General features: G+C 39.2%; 1 protein-coding gene across 1 annotated transcript; it reads left to right on the top strand.

The window, feature by feature from the left end:
- Positions 1–14,166: 14,166 nt before the first annotated feature.
- Positions 14,167–16,005, top strand: LOC134366572 (probable ATP-dependent RNA helicase DDX53; the record flags this gene model as incomplete). The annotated part of the gene is made up of 1 exon (XM_063082934.1): positions 14,167–16,005. A coding segment is annotated over exon 1 (1,839 nt), but the record flags the coding sequence as incomplete, so codon positions are not given.
- Between the last annotated feature and the right edge of the window lie 4,968 nt (positions 16,006–20,973).

Raw genomic sequence — 20,973 nt, 5'->3', positions numbered from 1 at the left:
GATAAGGAAAATGTGGTATATATATACTATAGAATAACACTCTGCCATAAAAGAATGAAATCCTTCCATTTGCAACAACACAGATGAGCTTGGAGAAATATGTTGAGTGAAATAAGCAAAGCACAGAGGGATAAATACCACATGTACTCACTCATAAGTGGTTGCTAAGAGAGAAAGAAGGAACCAAAGAAAGACCACAGTGGTGTGTTGGACTTGCAGAGGGAGAGAACGTACCTAGGGATACAAAGTGGAGTGGAGGAAAGGGAGTTGGGTAGTGAAGTCGGGGATAATTGGGTGGGGGACATTGGGTATAATCGCAATTTGTACTAATGGGCATGCTGCCAGTATGGATCTAGCCATTACATTTTGGGCACGAGTAGTGACAGTCAGCTTTGTATCTCATGAATATTCATAATCAATGAAAAATGTACTGTGCAACCACAACAAAAGAAAAGCAAAAAGAATGTTTAATAGCATAAGGGAAAACAGATTATAAAATGACCTTGATTATTTTTAGAAAATTACATTGGCTTCAGTACTATGTTGAATAGGAGTGGTAAGAATGGAAATCCTTGTCTTGTTCCTGTTCTTAAAGGAAAAGCTTTCTGCATTTCCAGATTCATGATGACATTGGCACTAGGTTTGTCATATATGACTTTTATTGTGTTGAGATACTTTACTTCTTACCTAATTTGTTGAAAGCCTTTATTATGAAGGGATGTTGAACTTTGTGAAATGCTTTTTCTGCATCTGTTGAGATAATAATATGGTTTTTGTTGATTTGCACATGTTGAATCCCACTTGATCATAATCCCACTTGATCATGAATCCCACTTGATCAAGGTGTATAATCTTTCTGATGTGCTGTTATATTCTGTTTGCTAATGTCTTGTTGATAGTTTTTGTATCTATGTTCATCAAGGATATAAGCCTGTAGCTTTTTTGTTGTTGTTATGTCTCTGTCTGATTTGGGTATTATGGTGATGCTGGCCTCACAGAATGAGTTTGGGAGAACGGTCTTTGTTTCAATTTTTTGGAATAGTTTAAGGAGAATCGGTGTTAATTCCTCTTTAAAGGTTTGGTAGAATCCAGCAGTGAAGCCATCTGGTCCTGGGCTTCTCTTTGTTGGGAGAGTGTTGATTATTGCTTCAATCTCATTGCTCATTACTTACTGGTCTGTTCAATTTTAGTACTTCTTCTTGCTTCAGTATTGGTAGTTTATATGTGTCCAGAAATTTATCCATTTCCTCCAGATTTTCTTTTTTTTTTCTTTATTTTATTTTATTTTATTTTTTTAAATTTTATTTTGTCGATATACATTGTAGCTGATTATTGCTCCCCATCACCAAAACCTCCCTCCCTTCTCCCTCCCCCCTCCCCCCAAACAAAGTCCTTTCTGTTTGCTTGTCATATCAACTTCAAATAATTGTGGTTGTTATAACTTCTCCCCCCCCCCGGGTTTGTGTGTGTGTGTGTGTGTGTGTGTGTGTGTGTGTGTGTGTGTGTGTGAATTTATTTATTAATTTTTAGCTCCCACCAATAAGTGAGAACGTGTGGTATTTCTCTTTCTGTGCCTGACTTGTTTCACTTAATATAATTCTCTCAAGGTCCATCCATGTTGTTGCAAATGGCAGTATTTCATTCGTTTTTATAGCTGAGTAGTATTCCATTGTGTAGATGTACCACATTTTCCGTATCCACTCATCTGATGATGGGCATTTGGGCTGGTTCCAACTCTTGGCTATTGTAAAGAGTGCTGCGATAAACATTGGGGAACAGGTATAGCTTCGACTTGATGATTTCCATTCCTCTGGGTATATTCCCAACAGTGGGATAGCTGGGTCGTATGGCAGATCTATCTGCAATTGTTTGAGGAATCTCCATACCATTTTCCATAGAGGCTGCACCATTTTGCAGTCCCACCAACAATGTATGAGAGTTCCTTTTTCTCCGCAGCCTCGCCAGCATTTATTGTTCAGAGTCTTTTGGATTTTAGCCATCCTAACTGGGGTTAGATGGTATCTCAATGTGGTTTTGATTTGCATTTCCCGGATGCTGAGTGATGTTGAGCATTTTTTCATATGTCTGTTGGCCATTTGTATATCTTCCTTAGAGAAATGCCTACTTAGCTCTTTTGCCCATTTTTTAATTGGGTTGCTTGTTTTCTTCTTGTAAAGTTGTTTGAGTTCCTTATATATTCTGGATATTAATCCTTTGTCAGATGTATATTTTGCAAATATTTTCTCCCACTCTGTTGGTTGTCTTTTAACTCTGTTAATTGATTCTTTTGCTGTGCAGAAGCTTTTTAGTTTGATATAATCCCATTTGTTTATTTTTCCTTTGGTTGCCCGTGCTTTTGGGGTCGTATTCATGAAGTCTGTGCCCAGTCCTATTTCCTGAAGTGTTTCTCCTATGTTTTCTTTAAGAAGTTTTATTGTTTCAGGGTGTATATTTAAATCCTTAATCCATTTTGAGTTGATTTTAGTATACGGTGAGAGGTATATAGTTTCTTTCTCCTGCATATGGATATCCAGTTATCCCAGCACCATTTGCTGAAGAGGCAGTCCCTTCCCCAGTGAATAGGCTTGGTGCCTTTGTCAAAGATCAGATGGCAGTAAGTGTGTGGGTTGATTTCTGGATTCTCTATTGTATTCCATTGGTCAGTGTGTCTGTTTTTATGCCAGTACCAAACTGTTTTGGTTATTATAGCTTTGTAATATAGCTTAAAGTCAGGTAGTGTTATGCCTCCAACTTTATTTTTTTTGCTGAGCATTGCTTTGGCTATGCGTGGTCTTTTAGTGTTCCATAGAAATGTCTGAATAGTTTTTTTTCCATTTCTGAGAAAAATGTCTTTGGAATTTTGATGGGGATTGCATTGAATTTGTATGTCACTTTGGGTAGTATGGACATTTTCACTATGTTGATTCTTCCAATCCAAGAGCATGGGATATCTTTCCATCTTCTTGTATCCTCTCTAATTTCTCTCAGCAGTGGTTTGTAGTTCTCATTATAGAGATTTTTCACCTCCTTGGTTAACTCAATTCCTAAGTATTTTATTTTTTTGGTGGCTATTGTAAATGGGCAGGCTTTCTTGATTTCTCCTTCTGCATGTTCACTATTGGAGAAAAGAAATGCTACTGATTTTTGTGTGTTGATTTTGTATCCTGCTACTGTGCTGAAATCATGTATCAATTCCAACAGTTTTTTTGTAGAGGTTTAAGGCTGTTCGATATATAGGATCATGTCATCTGCAAACAGAGACAGTTTGACTTCATCTTTTCCAATCTGGATGCCCTTTATTTCCTTCTCTTCTCTGATTGCTCTGGCTAGTACTTCCAACACTATGTTGAATAGGAGTGGTGAGAGTGGGCATCCTTGTCTAGTTCCTGTTCTTAAAGGAAAAGCTTTCAACTTTTCCCCATTCAGGATGATATTGGCAGTGGGTTGGGCATATATGGCTTTAATTATGTTGAGATACTTTCCCTCTATACCTAACTTATAGAGGGTCTTCGTCAAGAATGAGTGCTGAACTTTATCAAATGCTTTTTCAGCATCTATAGAGATGATCATATGGTCCTTGTGTTTGAGTTTATTAATATGGTGTATCACATTTATTGATTTGCGTAGGTTGAACCAACCTTGCATCCCTGGGATGAATCCCACTTGATCGTGATGAATAATTTTTCGTATGTGTTGCTGTATTCTGTTTGCTAGTATTTTAGTGAGGATTTTTGCATCTATATTCATCAAGGATATCGGCCTGTAGTTTTCTTTTTTGGTTATATCTTTACCTGGTTTTGGTATCAGGATGATGTTTGCTTCATAGAATGAGTTTGGGAGATTTGCGTCCGTTTCAATCTTTTGGAATAGTTTGTAAAGAATCGGTGTCAATTCCTGTTTGAATGTTTGGTAAAATTCTGCTGTGAATCCATCTGGTCCTGGGCTTTTCTTTGTTGGGAGCCTTCTGATAACAGCTTCAATCTCCTTTATTGTTATTGGTCTGTTCAAATTTTCTACGTCTTCACGGTTCAGTTTTGGGAGCTTGTGTGTGTCTAGAAATTTATCCATTTCCTCCAGATTTTCAAATTTGTTGGCGTCTAGTTGTTTATAGTAGTCGCGAATGATTCCTTGTATTTCAGATGAATCAGTTGTAATATCGCCTTTTTCATTTCTAATTTTTGTTATTTGAGTCTTCTCTCTTCTTTTTTTTGTTAGCCATGCTAATGGTTTGTCAATTTTATTTATCTTTTCAAAAAACCAACTTTTTGATTCGTTGATCTTTTGAATGGTTTTTTGGTTTTCAATTTCATTCAGTTCTGCTCTGATCTTAATGATTTCTTTCCGTCTGCTAACTTTAGGTTTGGATTGTTCTTGTTTTTCTAGTTCTTTAAGGTGAAGTGTTAGTTTGTTCACTTGCCATCTTTCTATTCTTCTGAAGTGAGCGTTTAATGCAATAAATTTTCCCCTCAATACTGCTTTTGCAGTATCCCACAGGTTTTGGTATGATGTATCATTGTTTTCATTAGTTTCAATACATTTTTTGATTTCCTGCTTGATTTCTTCTTGGACCCATATGTCATTAAGTAGAATGCTGTTTAATTTCCATGTGTTTGTATAGTTTCCAGAGTTTCGTTTGTTATTAATTTCTAGTTTTAATCCATTGTGGTCTGAGAAGATACATGGGATAATTCCAATTTTTTTGAATTTATTGAGACTTGATTTGTGACCTAATACGTGATCTATCCTGGAGAATGATCCATGTGCTGATGAGAAGAATGAATATTCTGAGATGGTTGGGTGGAATGTTCTGTAGATATCTGCCAATTCCAATTGGTCTAGAGTCTTGTTTAGATCTTGTGTTTCTCTACTGATTCTTTGCCTAGATGATCTGTCTAATATTGACAGTGGGGTGTTCAGGTCCCCTGCTATTATGGTATTAGTGTCTATTTCCTTCTTTATGTCTAATAGAGTTTGTTTTATAAATCTGGCTGCTCCAACATTGGGTGCGTACATATTTATGATTGTTATGTCTTCTTGATGGATCAGTCCTTTTATCATTAAGTAGTGTCCCTCATTGTCTCTTTTTATGGTTTTTAGTTTAAAGTCTATTTTGTCAGATATAAGAATAGCTACTCCAGCTCGTTTTTCTTTTCTGTTTGCATGGTAAATCTTTTTCCAACCTTTCACTCTTAGTCTGTGTGAATCTTTATGGGTGAGGTGGGTCTCTTGTAGGCAGCATATAGTTGGGTCCTGCTTTTTGATCCAGTCAGCCAGTCTGTGTCTTTTGATTGGGGAATTTAAGCCTTTTACATTAAGAGTTGTTATTGAAAGGTGTTGATATATTCCTAGCATTTTATTGGTTGTTTGGTTGTCTTAGGTGTCTTTTGTTCCTTGCTTTCTGATTTACTGTTTGCTTTCTTTGTTGGTGGTTCCTTAGGTTGTAGATAGTGTTTTTGTTAGCTTGTTTTCTCTTCATGAATGCCATTTTTATTATACTAGCAGGTTTAGAATTTTTCTTGGGTTTTTATGGCAATGGTAGTTATTTTTTAGGAACCAAACCCAGTACTCCCTTGAGGATTTCTTGTAGGGGTGGTCGTGTGGTAGTGAAATCCCGCAGTTTTTGTTTGTCTGAGAAATATACTATTTGCCCCTCATTTCAGAAGGATAGCCTTGCAGGGTAGAGTATTCTTGGCTGGCAATCTTTGCCTTTTAGTATGCTGAAAATATCATCCCATTCCTTTCTAGCTTTTAGGGTTTGTGATGAAAAGTCTGATGTTAACCTGATTGGGGCTCCCTTATAGGTGATTTGACGCTTCTCTCTTGCAGCTTTTAAGATTCTCTCTTTGTCTCTGAGTTTTGCCAATTTGACTATGACATGTCTTGGAGAAGGTCTTTTTGGGTTGAATACATTTGGAGATCGTTGAGCTTCCTGGATCTGAAGATCTGTGATTTTTCCTATACCTGGGAAGTTTTCTGCCACTATTTTGTTGAATATGTTTTCAATGGAATCTCCATTTTCCTCCCCTTCTGGAATACCCATGACTCGGATATTTGATCGCTTAAGGTTGTCTGCTATCTCTCTCAGATTTTCTTCAATGTCCTTGATTCTTTTTTCTTTCTTTTTGTCTGCTTGTGTTATTTCAAACAGCCCATCTTCAAGTTCAGAGGTTCTCTCTTCAACTTCGACAAGCCTGCTGGTTAAACTCTCCGTTGTGTTTTTTATTTCGCTGAATAACTTCTTCAGTTCTGCAAGTTCTGCTACATTTTTTTTCAGGACATTGATTTCCTTGTATATTTCCTCTTTCAGATCCTGTATACTTTTCCTCATTTCATCATGATGTCTAGCTGAGTTTTCTTGTAGCTCATTCAGTTTCCTTAGAATTATCACTCGAAATTCCTTGTCAGTTATTTCAAGGGCTTCTTGTTCTATAGGATCTAGAGTTTGAGATTTATTAACTTTTGGTGGTGTACTTTCTTGATTTTTTGTATTTCTGGTATCTTTTTTTTGGTGTTTATTCATTGTGGCAGGGGGTTTCACAGTCCACCGGTTTGAGACTAATGACTAACTAGGATTATGCTGTGGTTGCCAATTTGGTATGGCTCCCTCCGTGACTGCTCAGTTGGCCTCTAGTGCCTTTTGTGTGTGGTTGCCTCAGGTCTTGGGCTTTTCCGGGGAGCCACCTTTCTGGTCAGCTTGGACTCTGCTGGGCTGGTGGATCATGTAACACAGGGTGTGTGATCTCTGTTGAGCTTTCACTTCCTGTGCAGGACTTCACCCTGTTCCGTGTGCTCTGGCCCAGGCTGTTAGATCGTGCAGTGGCGACCCCACCGGGTATGTGGTTTCTGTCGAGTCTCCGCCTCCCTGGACGCACGTCTCCCCGCTCTGTGCGCACTGTGCTGGGCTGGGGCGTGTCTTCTGCAACCCTCGTCTGTAAGCTGGGCCTTCAAGACCCTGCTCGGCACCGCCTCGCCCAGGAAGTGTACCAGGTTTCTGCTAGGCACAGACGACCGGTCTCTCTGGGTGCCTTTGTAGCATTGTGTAGATCTTTCTCGGGTCTTGTTCACCTTTGTATCCCCCCCGGTATAAACCGAGTCTAGCGCCCGCCTGCAGCCTGCTCTCTGGCAGGTTCAAGCGGACCTGGGAACTCTCCTACCACACTATTCCCAACCAGAAATTCATTAGGCATTTTTCCAAACTGGTGGCCGCAGAGATGGTATCTGCCTCCCAGTAACAGGAAGTTTACCGGGCGCCGGAGTCCAGGGTGTGGTGGAGTGACAGTCGGCCCGCCCGTACTTCCTTGCCCTCCCAACACTGGCCGGGGACGCCACACGGCACCAGCCCCGCCAGAGAACCGCGGAGGGAGAGGGAGAGGAGGCCGGCCCGCAGGCTCCGGTAAGCCCCGCGCCAGGCCAAGCAAGTGGGAGGGCTCAGTGATGGCCGAGCTGGGCGGAGCTGCCCGCACCTGGGAAAATGGAGGCAGCACCAGGGCGGTGAGTGGCCTGGTGATGCAGGCGGGAGCCGCGTGGGCATCCACCCCCCGAACAGATCTGTGCCAGGGATCACTCACAGTGCTGTGCCAGGTCGAGCGCTCACTCTGTCTCTGGTTTGCCGTCTTCCGTGTTCTCGGCAGCTGCCGCCTCGGGCTGTTCAGTCGCGGCGCGGCTCGGGCGCTCCCAGGAATCTTCTTTAATGCCGGCCTGAAACCTCGAATCCTGAATAGGGCAGTTGGCCGCCTTCAGCGCGGCCCCGGCCTCCGGGGTCCTGTCTGCATCCACAGCAGCCCTGGCGCCGTGTTCCCTGTTTCGAGACTCGCTTTTGCAGCTAAGAAACAGTTCTATTCCTGCTCCACACTTCAAAGCTGTTGCCTATAAATGAGGCAGCCTCTCCTGCCGGGGGCAAAGTGGCGTTCAGCCCCCACGACCGGCCAGCAGCTGCAGTCCTCCCTTACGAGATGGCAAGAGGAATGTCCACAAGTTTCCTGGCTGCCTGAGGCCAAGTGGCCGCCGTTTCCACCTCAGCTACTCCACGCCAGCCGCCGCAGCCGCCGCCATCTTGAAACCCCCTGGGTTTATTTCTTCCCACCTGATTTTCAAATTTGTTGGCACATATTTGTTTATAAAAATCTCTAAATCTTCTCTGTATTTCCGTGGTATTGGTCATAATGTCTCATTTTTCATTTCTGATTTTTGGTATTTGGATCTCCTCTCTTCTTTTTTTAGTTAGTCTGGCCAATGACTTGTCTATTTTGTGTTTCTTTTCAAAAAAACACAACCTTTTGTTTCGTTGATTTTTTTGTACCATTCTTTTGGTCTCTATTTCATTTAGTTCTTCTCTGATTTTAATTACTTGTTTCTGTCTACTGCTTTTCGGATTAGATTGTTCTTGTTTTTCTAGTTCTTTGACATTTAAAGTTAGGTTGTTTATTTCTATTCTTTTGAATCAAGCACTTATTGCAATAAACTTCCCTCTTAGTACTGCTTTTGCAGTTTCCCATAGGTTTGGGTAAGTTGTGCTTGTGTTTTCATTTGTTTCAAGAATTTGTTTTGATTTCCTGCTTTATTTCTTCTTTGACTCATTGGTCATTCAAGAACATGTTGTTTCATTTCTATAAGTTTGTATAGTTTCCAAAGTTTTGTTTGTTGGTAATTTCTAATTTTATTCTCATATATATACATATATTCACCATATATCAAAATCAACTCAAAATGGATTAAAGACTTAAGTATTAGACCTGAAACCATAAAACTCCTAAAATAAGACAGAGAGGAAACACTTCAGGATGTAGGTCTGGACAAAGACTTTGTGAAAAAGATCTCAAAAGTACAAGCAACCAAAGAAAAGATAAACAAATGGGTTTATATCAAACTAAAAAACTCCTCCTGTACAGCAAAGGAAACAATCAACAGAGTGAAATCACAACCTACAGAATGGGAGAAAATATTTCCAAATTATACATCTGACAAAGGATTAATATCCAGAATATACGAGGAACTCAACAGTATACAAGAACTTAACAGTAAAACAAACAAACAAAAAAATCCAATTAAAATATGGGCAAAGGAGCTGAATAGTCATTTCTCAAAGGAAGACATACAAATGGCCAACAGGTACATGAAAAAATGCTCAACATCACTGAAATGTAAATCGAAATCACATTGAGATATCCTTTCACCCCAGTTAGGCAGGCTATTATCAAAATGACAGAGAATACCAAATGTCGGCTAGGATATGGAGAAAGCGGAATGCCCCTACAGTGCTGGTGGAACTGTAAATTAGTACAGCCACTATGGAAAACAGTATGGAGGTTTCTCAAACAGCTACAGATAAAACTATCCTATGATCCAGCAATGCCACTACTGAGTGTATACCCAAAAGAATGGAAATCATCATGTCAAAGGGATGCCTGCTCTCCCTTGTTCATCGCAGCTCTATTTATAATAGACAAGATATGGAACCAACCTAAATGTCCATCAGCGGATGACTGGATGGGAAAATGGGGTATACACAATAGAATACTACTCAGCCATAAAAAAGAATGAAATTTTGCCATTCACAGCAACATGAATGAGCTTAAAGAAAAATGTTAAGTGAAATGAGACAGGCACAGAAAGAGAAATACTGCAAGTCCTTACTCATAAGCTGGAGGGAGGGTGGGAGGAGAGAAGGCAGGAAGGCTTCCCTGAACTTTCCCCCAAGGCCACATTGGGTTTTCTTTCCCCTGAAAGTTTAACATCCTTCTATCTCTCATCTCATACCTCCTCTAGTGACAGATCAGACCTAACTCCCTTATAGGCCTTTACCTCAAGTTTCCATCCACCCAGACCTCCCTCCAGCCTGTAACCATGAGTAACAACTCATAGCACCCTGACTTGTGTTTGCTAATTGTCTTAGTCTGTTCAAGCTGCTATAAGAAAACACCACAGACTAGGTTGCTTATAAACAGTAGAAATGTATTTCTCACAGCTCTGGAGACTGGGAAGTCCAAGATCAAATCACCAGCAGACTCAGTGTTTGGTGAGGGCCTGCTTCTTGGTTCACAGCAGTCTTTTCACTGTAGCCTCACATGGCAGAAAGGGCAAGGCGTCTCTCTTGAGCCTCTTTTATAAGGGCATTAATCCCATTCATGAGGGCTCTGCCCTCATGACCTAATCACCTCCCAAAGGCCCCACCTCCTCATACCATCATCTTGGAGGTTAGGGTTTCACCATATGAAATTTGGGGGGACACAAACATTCAGACCATACTAATGTTCTAGATCAATGCTTATAAGTACTTAGGTTTCATATACCAGTAACATTTCAAAGCCTAAACTTGCCACTGGCACTAGTTTTACACTCTTTCTTGCCCTAGGAAAAATCTTTTAAAATTACTTGTTATCTTCATTCCATTTTTAAAAGGATATTTTACAAAAAATAAAAGGCCATAATGTTAAAATAAAATAAAAAATTTAAATTGAATGAATTTATATTTGTGAAAAAAAAAAATTATCCTTTGTTTTTCATTTTGATGTGGACCAGAGGAAATTCTATTGGGGAAATCCTTGGACAGGCATTTGGTGACCTCCGTAGTTGTCTCTCAACACCTTTGATTCCTATACCATGGATAATTGACACTGGGAGAGTTCCTACTACGAACCAACTTCTGTATCTTTATATGTGTCTCTATGTGTGTATGGGATAGCTATTAGCATGCTATTCTACAGATAGCAAAACTAAGGCATAATAAGTTTGGAACTTGCTCAAGGACTCACAGAAAATAAGTGGTGGAAGTGAGATTTGAACCCAGTTATTTAGGCTCCAGTGTTCTTGACTGCTATCCCACACCGCTGCAACTTCTTTCAACTCTATGGTATGAGTATGGTTCTATGCACAAAATAAACACACCAGTATGTGCAATGATCATGGTAGTTTTTGCCATAATATATCACATCTTCTGAACAGAGTAATGGCCCGACATATGAAGAGTCTTCAAAAGGTTCATGAAAAGATTCATATTATCTTTTATATTTTAATTCTATTTTCCTATCAACTTTTTGAAGTACACTCACATATCATCCCAAGAAGACTATTTCTGAAAAGGGTATTTATAAATTGTAAAGTGCTGTATGGATGTAAAATCTGCTATAATTAGTATAATTATCAACACCAACTAGAATTTAAAAAGTCAAGTTTTTCTTAGGTCATCAAAGAAGGTTTATTAAATAAAACACTATTTCTAAGGGAATCCCATCAACAATATTTTAGGCCAGCAGAATTAACTAATTTATAGGAGAGTTTGTGGAAATTAGAGTTATTGAAAATTAGCCCAATTCACTGCCTGCAGTATTTTACTACCTTGCTGTGGCCTACAAGGTCCTAGGAACCACACTAAACAAAACGTTGGGTTGTCTTAAACACATTCTTGTCATTCCTTACATCACCTTTCTTCTTACCTTGAGACAAACTTTACCTAACCTTTACCAGAAACTCAATCCCTTCATTCTTTGTCTCTCTGCCCAACAAGAACCTCTTAGCCAGTTACTTCACTCGAAAGCATCTGACAACATCGCACTTTTGTGTTTTTTCAAGAGCATGGTAATAAAGTACCATGATAAGCCACAGGGGTTTATATTGAGTGGGAACATTTCAGACACAAGGGACAAAACTACTGTAGAGATACTTGAAGAAAAGAATGTTATACTGGTGGCCCTTAATTAGATAACAACCAATTTTTCCAACTGATAAGGTCCATCATAGGTGGTAATGAATGACACTGAAGGCACAATCCCTCTCTGTACTTGCGATACCCATAAAAGTCTCCTATCAGTTCTGTATGATCCCAGTAATTCACCACAATGGATTTCACCTTAAAGTGCACTGCTCTCTACTTAAATTTTACAGCTACCCCTCTCCCAATAACATGACCTTCCTTCACTTCACTTTCAAGGCTTCTTCTATTCTTCCATATCACTCACATAAAACAACAGTAAAAGCTAGTCACCTTATAGCAAAGGAATACAAGCCCCTGTCCACAAGTCAAGGAATGGTTCTGGGTTTATATCTCAACATAAATGCATTATTGAAAAACTGATGGTATAAATTCACTAGTTTAGTTAATAGTAACACACTAATAGTGATTTCCTATATTTGACAAATAGATCACGGTAATGTGAGATGATAAGATTAGAAGAAACAAACAGGTTGAGGGGTATATGGGAACCCCCCTATACTATCTGTGTGACTGTTCTGTAAATTTGAAAGTAATCCAAAGAATAAGTTTATTCTAAAAATTGATGAGGAGGTCCATTGGCCAATTCCTTTGGGAAACTTTCAGTTAAGAAATTAATTATCTCAATGCTTGTAATTATCAGAGCTTTGGGACTATCTATTAAGCATGGTAACTTTATCAGAGGGAATGTATGGTGCTGCATTTTCCAAACATATTTGGACAGAACCCTTTTTTCTTTCTTCAAAAAGTTTCTTTCCAGAAAAGTGCTGACATAGAGAAAGTTTTTCCCAACGTGTTACAGACTCTTATCTTATACTGGACCATGTTCAAATTTTAATCAGCATCTTTGTCTGAAGAGAGAAAGAAGCCATGAACATTAAATTGGCAGAAGATTTGAAACTAGGGATAATATGATGGATGAGAAAATAATCACTAAAATTAAACTAAATAGGCTACGTCAATTGACCAAACTTAATGGGATGAATATAAAAGGATAAACATAGAGTTTACTTTTAGTTAAACAAATTAAAAACAAAAAATCAACAGAGTAAGTTCAGGATGAAGAAGAACGGACTTAAGTGCCCATTATGTTACTACGAACAGCTTTGTGTCTCAGGAGATCTTAGGTCAAATTAGTAGAACTGCCATGCTCGGTGAAGAGGCCCTAAAAGTACTTTTATGGTAAGGCCATTTCTGCAGATCTTTTTTTTTTTTTTTTTTTTAAGATCTATGTGCTGCATAAGAAAAGGTCCTCATTGAGACATTTCCAAAGCAGAGGGAACAGGATGATGTGGATCTGGGAAACTATGTCATAGCAAGAAATGTTGAAGAAACTCAAATGTTACCCTGATGAACAAACATCCTAACGGGATTTGACAGTGGTCCTTACATACACAGGGATACAAGGAGAATGAAATCTATTCTGTGTAACTTCAGAAGTCAGAAGAAGGATCTAAGGAAGCAAGTGGAAGCACATCATCTCTGTGACCATTAAACAGCCTCACAAAAGAATGAACATCCTTGAAATGAAGTGAGCTTCCTGCCTCTGGGATTGTTCAAATAGAAGCTGGATGCCCAGCTGTCCAGATTGCTGCCAGGTTGTCTTCTGCATTATACCTGATAAATGACTTCTACAGAACCTTCTAGTGCTAAGATCTCAGAATATATGAAACCACAGGGAAAGGGAAAAAATTAAGAGGCACCGAGAAGAATGACAAACCGCTGAAAACACCCCCAAAGGTCCCTCAGGCCGCACTCTGCCTCTCTTCTAACCATCATCCCTGTGATAATATCTGGAAACTGCCTGGACAAGTGCTGGGGGTTAGCTGAAAAATCAGAGGCAAAATGCCATCCCTGAGTATGTACCTGAGAGACCATTGATGGTATAATTTAATTTACACTAGAGGGCAGGGGAGTGATGAATTCCTCTAGACCAAGTATTGTTGATACTCCAAAAGAAATTTACCAAAACAAATAAACACATAAACACACAAGTATACAAACAAATAAGTTAATTTTTTAGAACTCTATTTTTTTCTCCTATGGAAATAATGGGCCTATAAAAAGTTCAATGTGTACAAATTTAAGGCCTGCTTCAAGGTTGCCCCCAAGCTGAGCCAGAACTATCATGACGAGAGTGAGAGCGAGCTGGACACTCAGGTCACAAAAGTTAGGAAGGCGCTCTCTCAGGGTCCTGTAATTGCTGGCAGGGTCAGCCCCTGAGAGGGAGTGCCTCTTTAAATGTACATCACAGCCACCTGCTTACATCACACTAGTCCCGGCCCCGTGATTGGTCAGGCATTCAACGCCCCTCCCCTCTGCAGCCTCAAACACTGGTTGCTTAGGTAACAGCCGCTTCAAAGCCTGCAGAGTGGGAGGGAGGCGGCAGACCAGACCTTCTCGCATCTCCTGACCGTATGTAGGCCAGAAGCTGGCACCGACACTACCTCTACCCTACAATGTCCCGGGTCCCGGACTGGAAGAGGGCAGAGCGTAGTCCAGGAGCTCCTGGGGCCAGCTGCGATGACAGAGGTGGCAGAGGCAGCAGTTGGAATGGCCCCTCAGGCGGTTTGGGTCCTAGAGCCGCAGGCTCCCATGAACCACCACTCTGCTTTAGACTGGAGAACCACCTGGTTGGCTCAGTCATTGGTTGTGGTGGGTCAAAAATAAAAGACCTACAGCGTTCGACAAACACTAAAATACAGATAAAAAAGGGGGACTGCGAAGCAGTAGTGAAAATTTTTGGCAGCAAAGATATGAAAGCAAAGGCCAAGGCAGCTATAGATACTCTTATTAAAAGACAAGAAAGGTACCGTTCAGAATCGGATGTGGATAATGCTGCGTCCCAACCTCCTGTTGGGAGAGACGTAAGCACAGTTAACGTTGTCAGAGAAGCTCCGCCATTGATGGATTTGGATCGTATTAAGGCAGAAGCCGTGGCGTGGGAAAAAAGAAAGTGGGCAGATTTACCACCAATTAAGAAAGACTTTTACACAGAATCCAAAGCTACAAGCTCCATGTCTAAAGAACAGGTAGACAAGTGGAGGAAAGAAAATTACAACGTAATGTGTGATGACTTGAAAGATGGTGAGAAGCGTCCCATCCCTAATCCAGCTTGTGAATTTGAGGACGCTTTCCATCCGTACACAGAACTTATGAAAAGCATAACAAGGGCGGGTTTTCAAAAACCAACACCAATTCAGGCACAGGCATGGCCCATTGCCTTAAAAGGAGTAGATCTTATAGGAGTTGCCCAAACTGGCACAGGCAAAACATTGTCCTACTTAATGCCTGGGTTTATTCATCTTGATGGTCAACCGATATCTAGAGAACAAAGGAATGGACCTGGCATGCTAGTCCTCACTCCCACCAGAGAATTAGCTCTTCAGGTGGAAGCTGAATGTTCTAAATATTCATATAAAGGTCTGAAAAGTATTTGTATACATGGTGGTAGAAATAGAGAAGGACAAATTCAAGGCATTACCAAAAGTGTAGATATCATTATTGCAACTCCTGGAAGACTGAATGACCTGCAAATGAATAAGTTTGTTGACCTACGAAGCATAACCTACTTGGTCTTAGATGAGGCAGATAAAATGCTACATCTGGGGCTTGAGCACCAGATTAAGAAAATTTTGTTAGATGTGCGCCCAGATCGGCAGACTGTTATGACAAGTGCAACTTGGCCAGATTCTGTCCGTAGACTTGCACAGTCTTATTTGAAAGAGCCTATGATTGTTTATGTTGGCACTCTGGATCTAGTTGCTGTAAACACAGTGAAGCAAAATATAATCGTTACCACAGAAGCAGAAAAACGAGCTCTTATCCAAGAATTCCTAGAGAATATGTCACCAAAAGACAAAGTCATAGTGTTTGTCAACCGAAAACTTGTTGTTGATGACTTATCAAGTGATTTTGGTATCCAAGGCCTCCCTGTGCAATCACTACATGGTGACAGAGAGCTATGTGATCGAGAGGAAGCATTAGAAGACTTTAAAAGTGGAAAAGTGAAGATATTGATTACAACTGATTTAGTATCCCGAGGACTTGATGTTAACGATATCACACACGTATATAATTATGATTTCCCACAAAACATTGAAGAATATATCCACAGAGTAGGACGTACTGGACGAGCAGGAAAGACTGGAACGTCAATTTCCCTTATCACTCAAGATAATTCAAAGATTGCCAATGAATTGATTCAAATTCTGAAAAGAGCAAATCAGAGTGTCCCAGAAGATCTTGTAGCGATGGCCAAGCGATACAACTTCCATAAACAAAAAAAGGGGACACAGAAAAAAGACCAGGAAAATCTTGAGGAAAACCCAAGAAGAATTATGTTTACATTGAAAAGTTGTACCAGCTACGGGAAGATTTAAGGCATTTTGAACATACACAGTATTCAAGATACATAAGAAAGTTATTGGAAACATACTGGCAGTTTGAAGACATAACTGATTCTTAAATAACTCTAAGCTTTCAATATTGTGTATGTTCTTTAATAAAAAAAATGTTTTTAAAATGAGAGCATGAGATACTTTGTGGGGAAAAATTGAATGCTATGTATTGGTAAAATCTTGTTTCTTTAATATTCTGCCATGTCGATCTGTCTTAAAGACTTGGTAGAAGGCAGTGATGGTGCTTTCCTTGCTTTATAATAGTTGCGCTGAATTGCAGCATACATCGCTTTCATTAAGCTTATTCCAGTCAAAATATTCTCTCCCCAGCACCCCCAATGGTTGGTGCCACAGTAATCCCTAAACATATCTCCACTGTCATTCCTGAATTATTTTTTAGTTCATTAGAAAATAAGTGCTAAATCTTCTAGAAGATTCTACAGTTCTATATTATCTGATAGATGTAACCAAGAGAACACGTGTCTGACTGTCTGGGAATCATATCCTTACGTGAATTCTGTCACTAACCACTGATTAGAAATTCCAGGGAGGTCACTTGTCTTCTCTAGGTCTCAATTTCTCCACTCATAAAATGGGATGGTTAGATTAAAAAAATTTGGGGTCTCCTTCACCTCTAAAATTTTGTGATATTATAAGTAAAATCGTGTACCCCAACTTTGTATTAACACCTTATAATCTAATCTAGGGAAAATTGCACCCTTGTGTAATAAATTGAACAAAGAAACCCTTTTTAAAGATCAGAAATACTTTCTGCATGTTTAGTAATTTTGTAATGTGACTGGCAGGTTTCTTTTTATTCTTTGCTTTTCTTTTCATCATATTTTGTTTTTAATTTTTGATTCAATTTGTCTTGAAAAGGTCAAAACCACATATACACACACACCAGAGGAAAAATTGAGTGTGAAAGAGAAATATATCATCTACTGGGGAAAATATAAAAAAATCAGATGACACTCTTGCCATAGGAACCCATTTTAGTAAAACTCTAATTTTGTTTATAATTCCATCTCTTATGCCTTACTTAGAAGCAACATACATCTCACAATTGCAAACAATATCGCCACAATGATGCAAAATAAATTCCAAAATTCAGTTTTCATGGAAACGTTGGAATTAGTTAAGACTTAACATTTCTGGCAAAATAAAGAGAAAAATGAATGCAACTGTCTTTTCCCACAGCTTGCTTGCCTTAGTTGTGAACACAAATAAGTCAGAAATTAAGAGGAAAAAAGAGTTAAACACTCTAGGCATAGGTATTTGAGGTTTAAAGTCTGCTTTTAAAGGTTTTATATATAGGCTCAATATCTCCTGATAAAATTAATAGCAATGGTTAACACATTTGAATGACATATACCAGGTGCTTAATCTCATAATTTCTAATATTCATAAGTAACCTACTCAATCATGTCTAAATAACAACAACAACAAAAACTATCACTCAGTGTCTGTGAGTAAGAAAAGTGTGCATTTCTTCTATAAGAAAAGGCTGAAAAGAAGAGCCAGTGTATGGAGAAAGGTAAGTAGAGACAGAAGAACGGTTCTTAACCAGGGGTACTTTGCTACCCAGGAGACCTTTGACAATATCTGAAGACAGTAATGGTTGCTACAACTTTGGGCGGGGGGTGAGGAACTACTGGCATCTAGTGGGTAGAAGTTGCTAAACACCCTGCAATCTATGGATAGTCCCACACAACAAAGAATTATCTGGCCTAAAACAATAGTGCTGAGATGGAGAATCCTTGAGAGACCATAAGAAAAACAAAACAACCAGTTGCATAGGAACCAAGAAGGGGCTCCTTTGGGAACACAGGGGCCTGTTTAGAATAGGGAATGCACAAAGGGCAAAAGCCTTAAGTGCACAGAATGGGAACATTATGTGCTGAAAACAGCACATGCTGGAAACAGCAAAGATGTCCTGATTCATTAGTAGGAAACACTGAGATCATTTTCTGTCCTGTTCACACACTCCTTTCTGTACTTCTTTTAATACTATATTCAGCTTGTTACATGGCCAAGGTCTGGATACTACCACAGAAGATGAGACATGACCGAGCTCAGGGCTGCACCAGCTTTCTCCTTTCTTGCAGGAGTTAGCTTGGTGTAGTCCCTCTGGGCCTCTCATAGCTTTCAAATATTTGGGCTTTGAGTAATCCTTGCATCTCCATCACTGAAAGGATAGTGATAGACTCCAAAGGGAAAAAAAAATAGAGGGTTTCTAAGCTCTATCTTATGGATTGTATAGAATAAAGCCCTACAAATTTCCTATCTTTGGTATAGTTGTATCAGCGGTTCTCCACCAGAGACAATTTTGTCAATGTCTAGATACAGATTTGGTTGTCACAACTTGGGGTGGTGGTGGTAGCATTGGCATCTCCTGGGTACCACTAAACACCCCACAATGCATAGGAGAGGCTCCCCACAACAGAGAATTATCTGGCCCAAATGTCAGTAGTGCCGTGGTTGAGACACTGTGCAATAAATTCAGCAAAATGAAACAAGCAACAACAGCAAATCAAGCCTAGTTGTAGAGATACTGTATTAGTCTGTTTCTGTTGCTTATAACAAAATATACGGAACTGGGTATTTTATAAAGAAATTGAAATTTATTGCTGACAGTTTCTGAGGCTGGGAAGTCCAAAGTCCAAGGAACATATCTGGTGGTGGTGACAGTGACCCTTCTCATTGCAAGAAGCAGAGAGAGCAGAGATGAACCTCCTCAATCTCCTTTTAAAGCCCTTCAAACCATGCCCCTGACCACAATTATTAATCCATTCACTACAGCATGGTCCTGCAATCTAATCACCTCTTCAAGTCTCCATCTTTAAGTTACCATAATAGGATTTCCCACCCTCTTAACACCATCACAGGGGTGGGGGGATTCAAGGTTTGGGGGGTACAATCAATCCAAGGCAAAACCACGAAGGCACTTCAGGGAGGAAAACAAAAAGAGATTATATATTGTGCACTGTGTAATATAAACCCCCCTGTAAACTTTCCTGTCTTTGTTGCAATCTGTGTTTCTGAACTGGAGTTGATTTTGTCCCCAGTTTGACATTTGGCAATGTCTGGAGACCGTTTTAGTTGTCCCTATCAGGGAGCAGAATTGCTACTGGCATCCAGCAGGCAGAAGTCAGCGATAACCACCCTATAATGCACCAGATAGCACCCTATGACAACTGATCTTTTGGTCTGAAATGTATGGTGTTGAGGTCAAGAAACTGGTTTACTTTGACCAATAAAGTTCTTGTGTGAGCAAATTGTTTCTCAGAAAGTCAAAGAAACACTGAGTTCTGCATCCAAATTGGAAGGGCTTGAAAACAAGGCACTGAACATGCACTGGCACAGGAGTGAAAGTATGAGGATTCAGCTGCCCTCAGAGTTTTTCCTATAAGATTCTTAGCATAGTGACTCACATTCAGTAGGTATTCCACAAATGTTAGATCCCTTTCACCCTCACTCTCCCATCACCCATTATACACTGCTTGTTCAGTATTCTGGGCGCTGCTCGGGCTATTCGCCCCGGTCTGGAATGTCCCTTTTCTTTCCTCTCTGCCAAGCCAAATCATAGTCATCATTCTGGGTCCAGCCAAAGTGCCACATTTTCCCTAAGTTCCTGTCTGCTCTCCTTCATTTCAAAACTTCTGTAGCTCTCCTTATCTAACAATAATGTTGACATTTATACTATACTAGTTTGCATTCCGACAGAGACAACTTTGAAAAATTCAAATGAATTAAGAGGAATTGCACAATCAGGTATTTAAATACATTATAAAAGTACAATACTTAAAACATTTTTATCCCATGTGATTGACAAACTGTGAGAGAGAACTGTCCAGAGATAAATCTGTATATAAATAAGGTATGTAATAAAGGTGAAATTTTAAATCAGAAAAGAAAGGAAAGTCTATTCTAAACTAACTAAATAAAATAAATAAATGAAAGCTATGTGATACATGCCAGAACAATTGATTAACAAAATTCTCCTGCCATTAAAAAGTAATCCACACTAGATTCTTGCTCTTTATAAAAGAGAAAAGAACTTGAAGCTTACATAGGAAAATAATTTCTGATATCAAAATGGAAAATAATTTTTAAACATAAAAGCAAACACAGAAAATTAATAGGTTTGACAACATAAAAATGAAAATCTTCTTAATGTCAAAAGTACCATCAAAGACACAGGAAACACCAGAATAATAATTTTAAATATATAACACAATCATAGTTATTTATATTTAACATACAGAGCTTTTTACAAAGAAAAAAAAGATGAATTCCAAAGTAGAAATTTGGACAGAAATGTAAAAGACAATTCACCAGAAAAGTGAAGAGTAATTGTGTTAAAAAGTGCTTGACTTCTTTATAGTGAAAGGAATAAAAATTAAACCAATGACATAACTTTTTCTCTGGAAAATTGGGCTAAGATTTGAAAGAAAAAAAAAAACCCTGAAAATACCTAATGCTATAAAACATGCAGGGAAATAAACACCAGTAAATTACAATTTGGCATAATTATATTCCTTGGAAAGATAGTTGAAATTATGGATAAAATCTGTATATGTTTAATAGACTTTGCCCCAGTAATGTTACTTCTAGACATTTACCTTAATAAGATAATCACATATATACCAATATTTATGTACAAGGCTTAAAGTGTTAATTTAAGTAAGTTTTTAAAAACCCCGAGGTCCAATGATAGGGCACTAGTTAAATGAATTGCAGCATATCTATTCCTGATTTGGAAGAATAGAAATCATTTTCTTAAAGAATGTTTAAGGAGTGGAGACCCGTGTGGCACTGGGGCTCACTCTTAGGCCCCAGAGGGAAGTGCCAACAGCTGCAGCA

The sequence above is a fragment of the Cynocephalus volans genome, chromosome X (assembly GCF_027409185.1).
Source record: "Cynocephalus volans isolate mCynVol1 chromosome X, mCynVol1.pri, whole genome shotgun sequence".
In the NCBI taxonomy this organism is placed as follows: Eukaryota; Metazoa; Chordata; class Mammalia; order Dermoptera; family Cynocephalidae; genus Cynocephalus; species Cynocephalus volans.
This window is presented reverse-complemented; position numbering and strand designations above follow the sequence as displayed.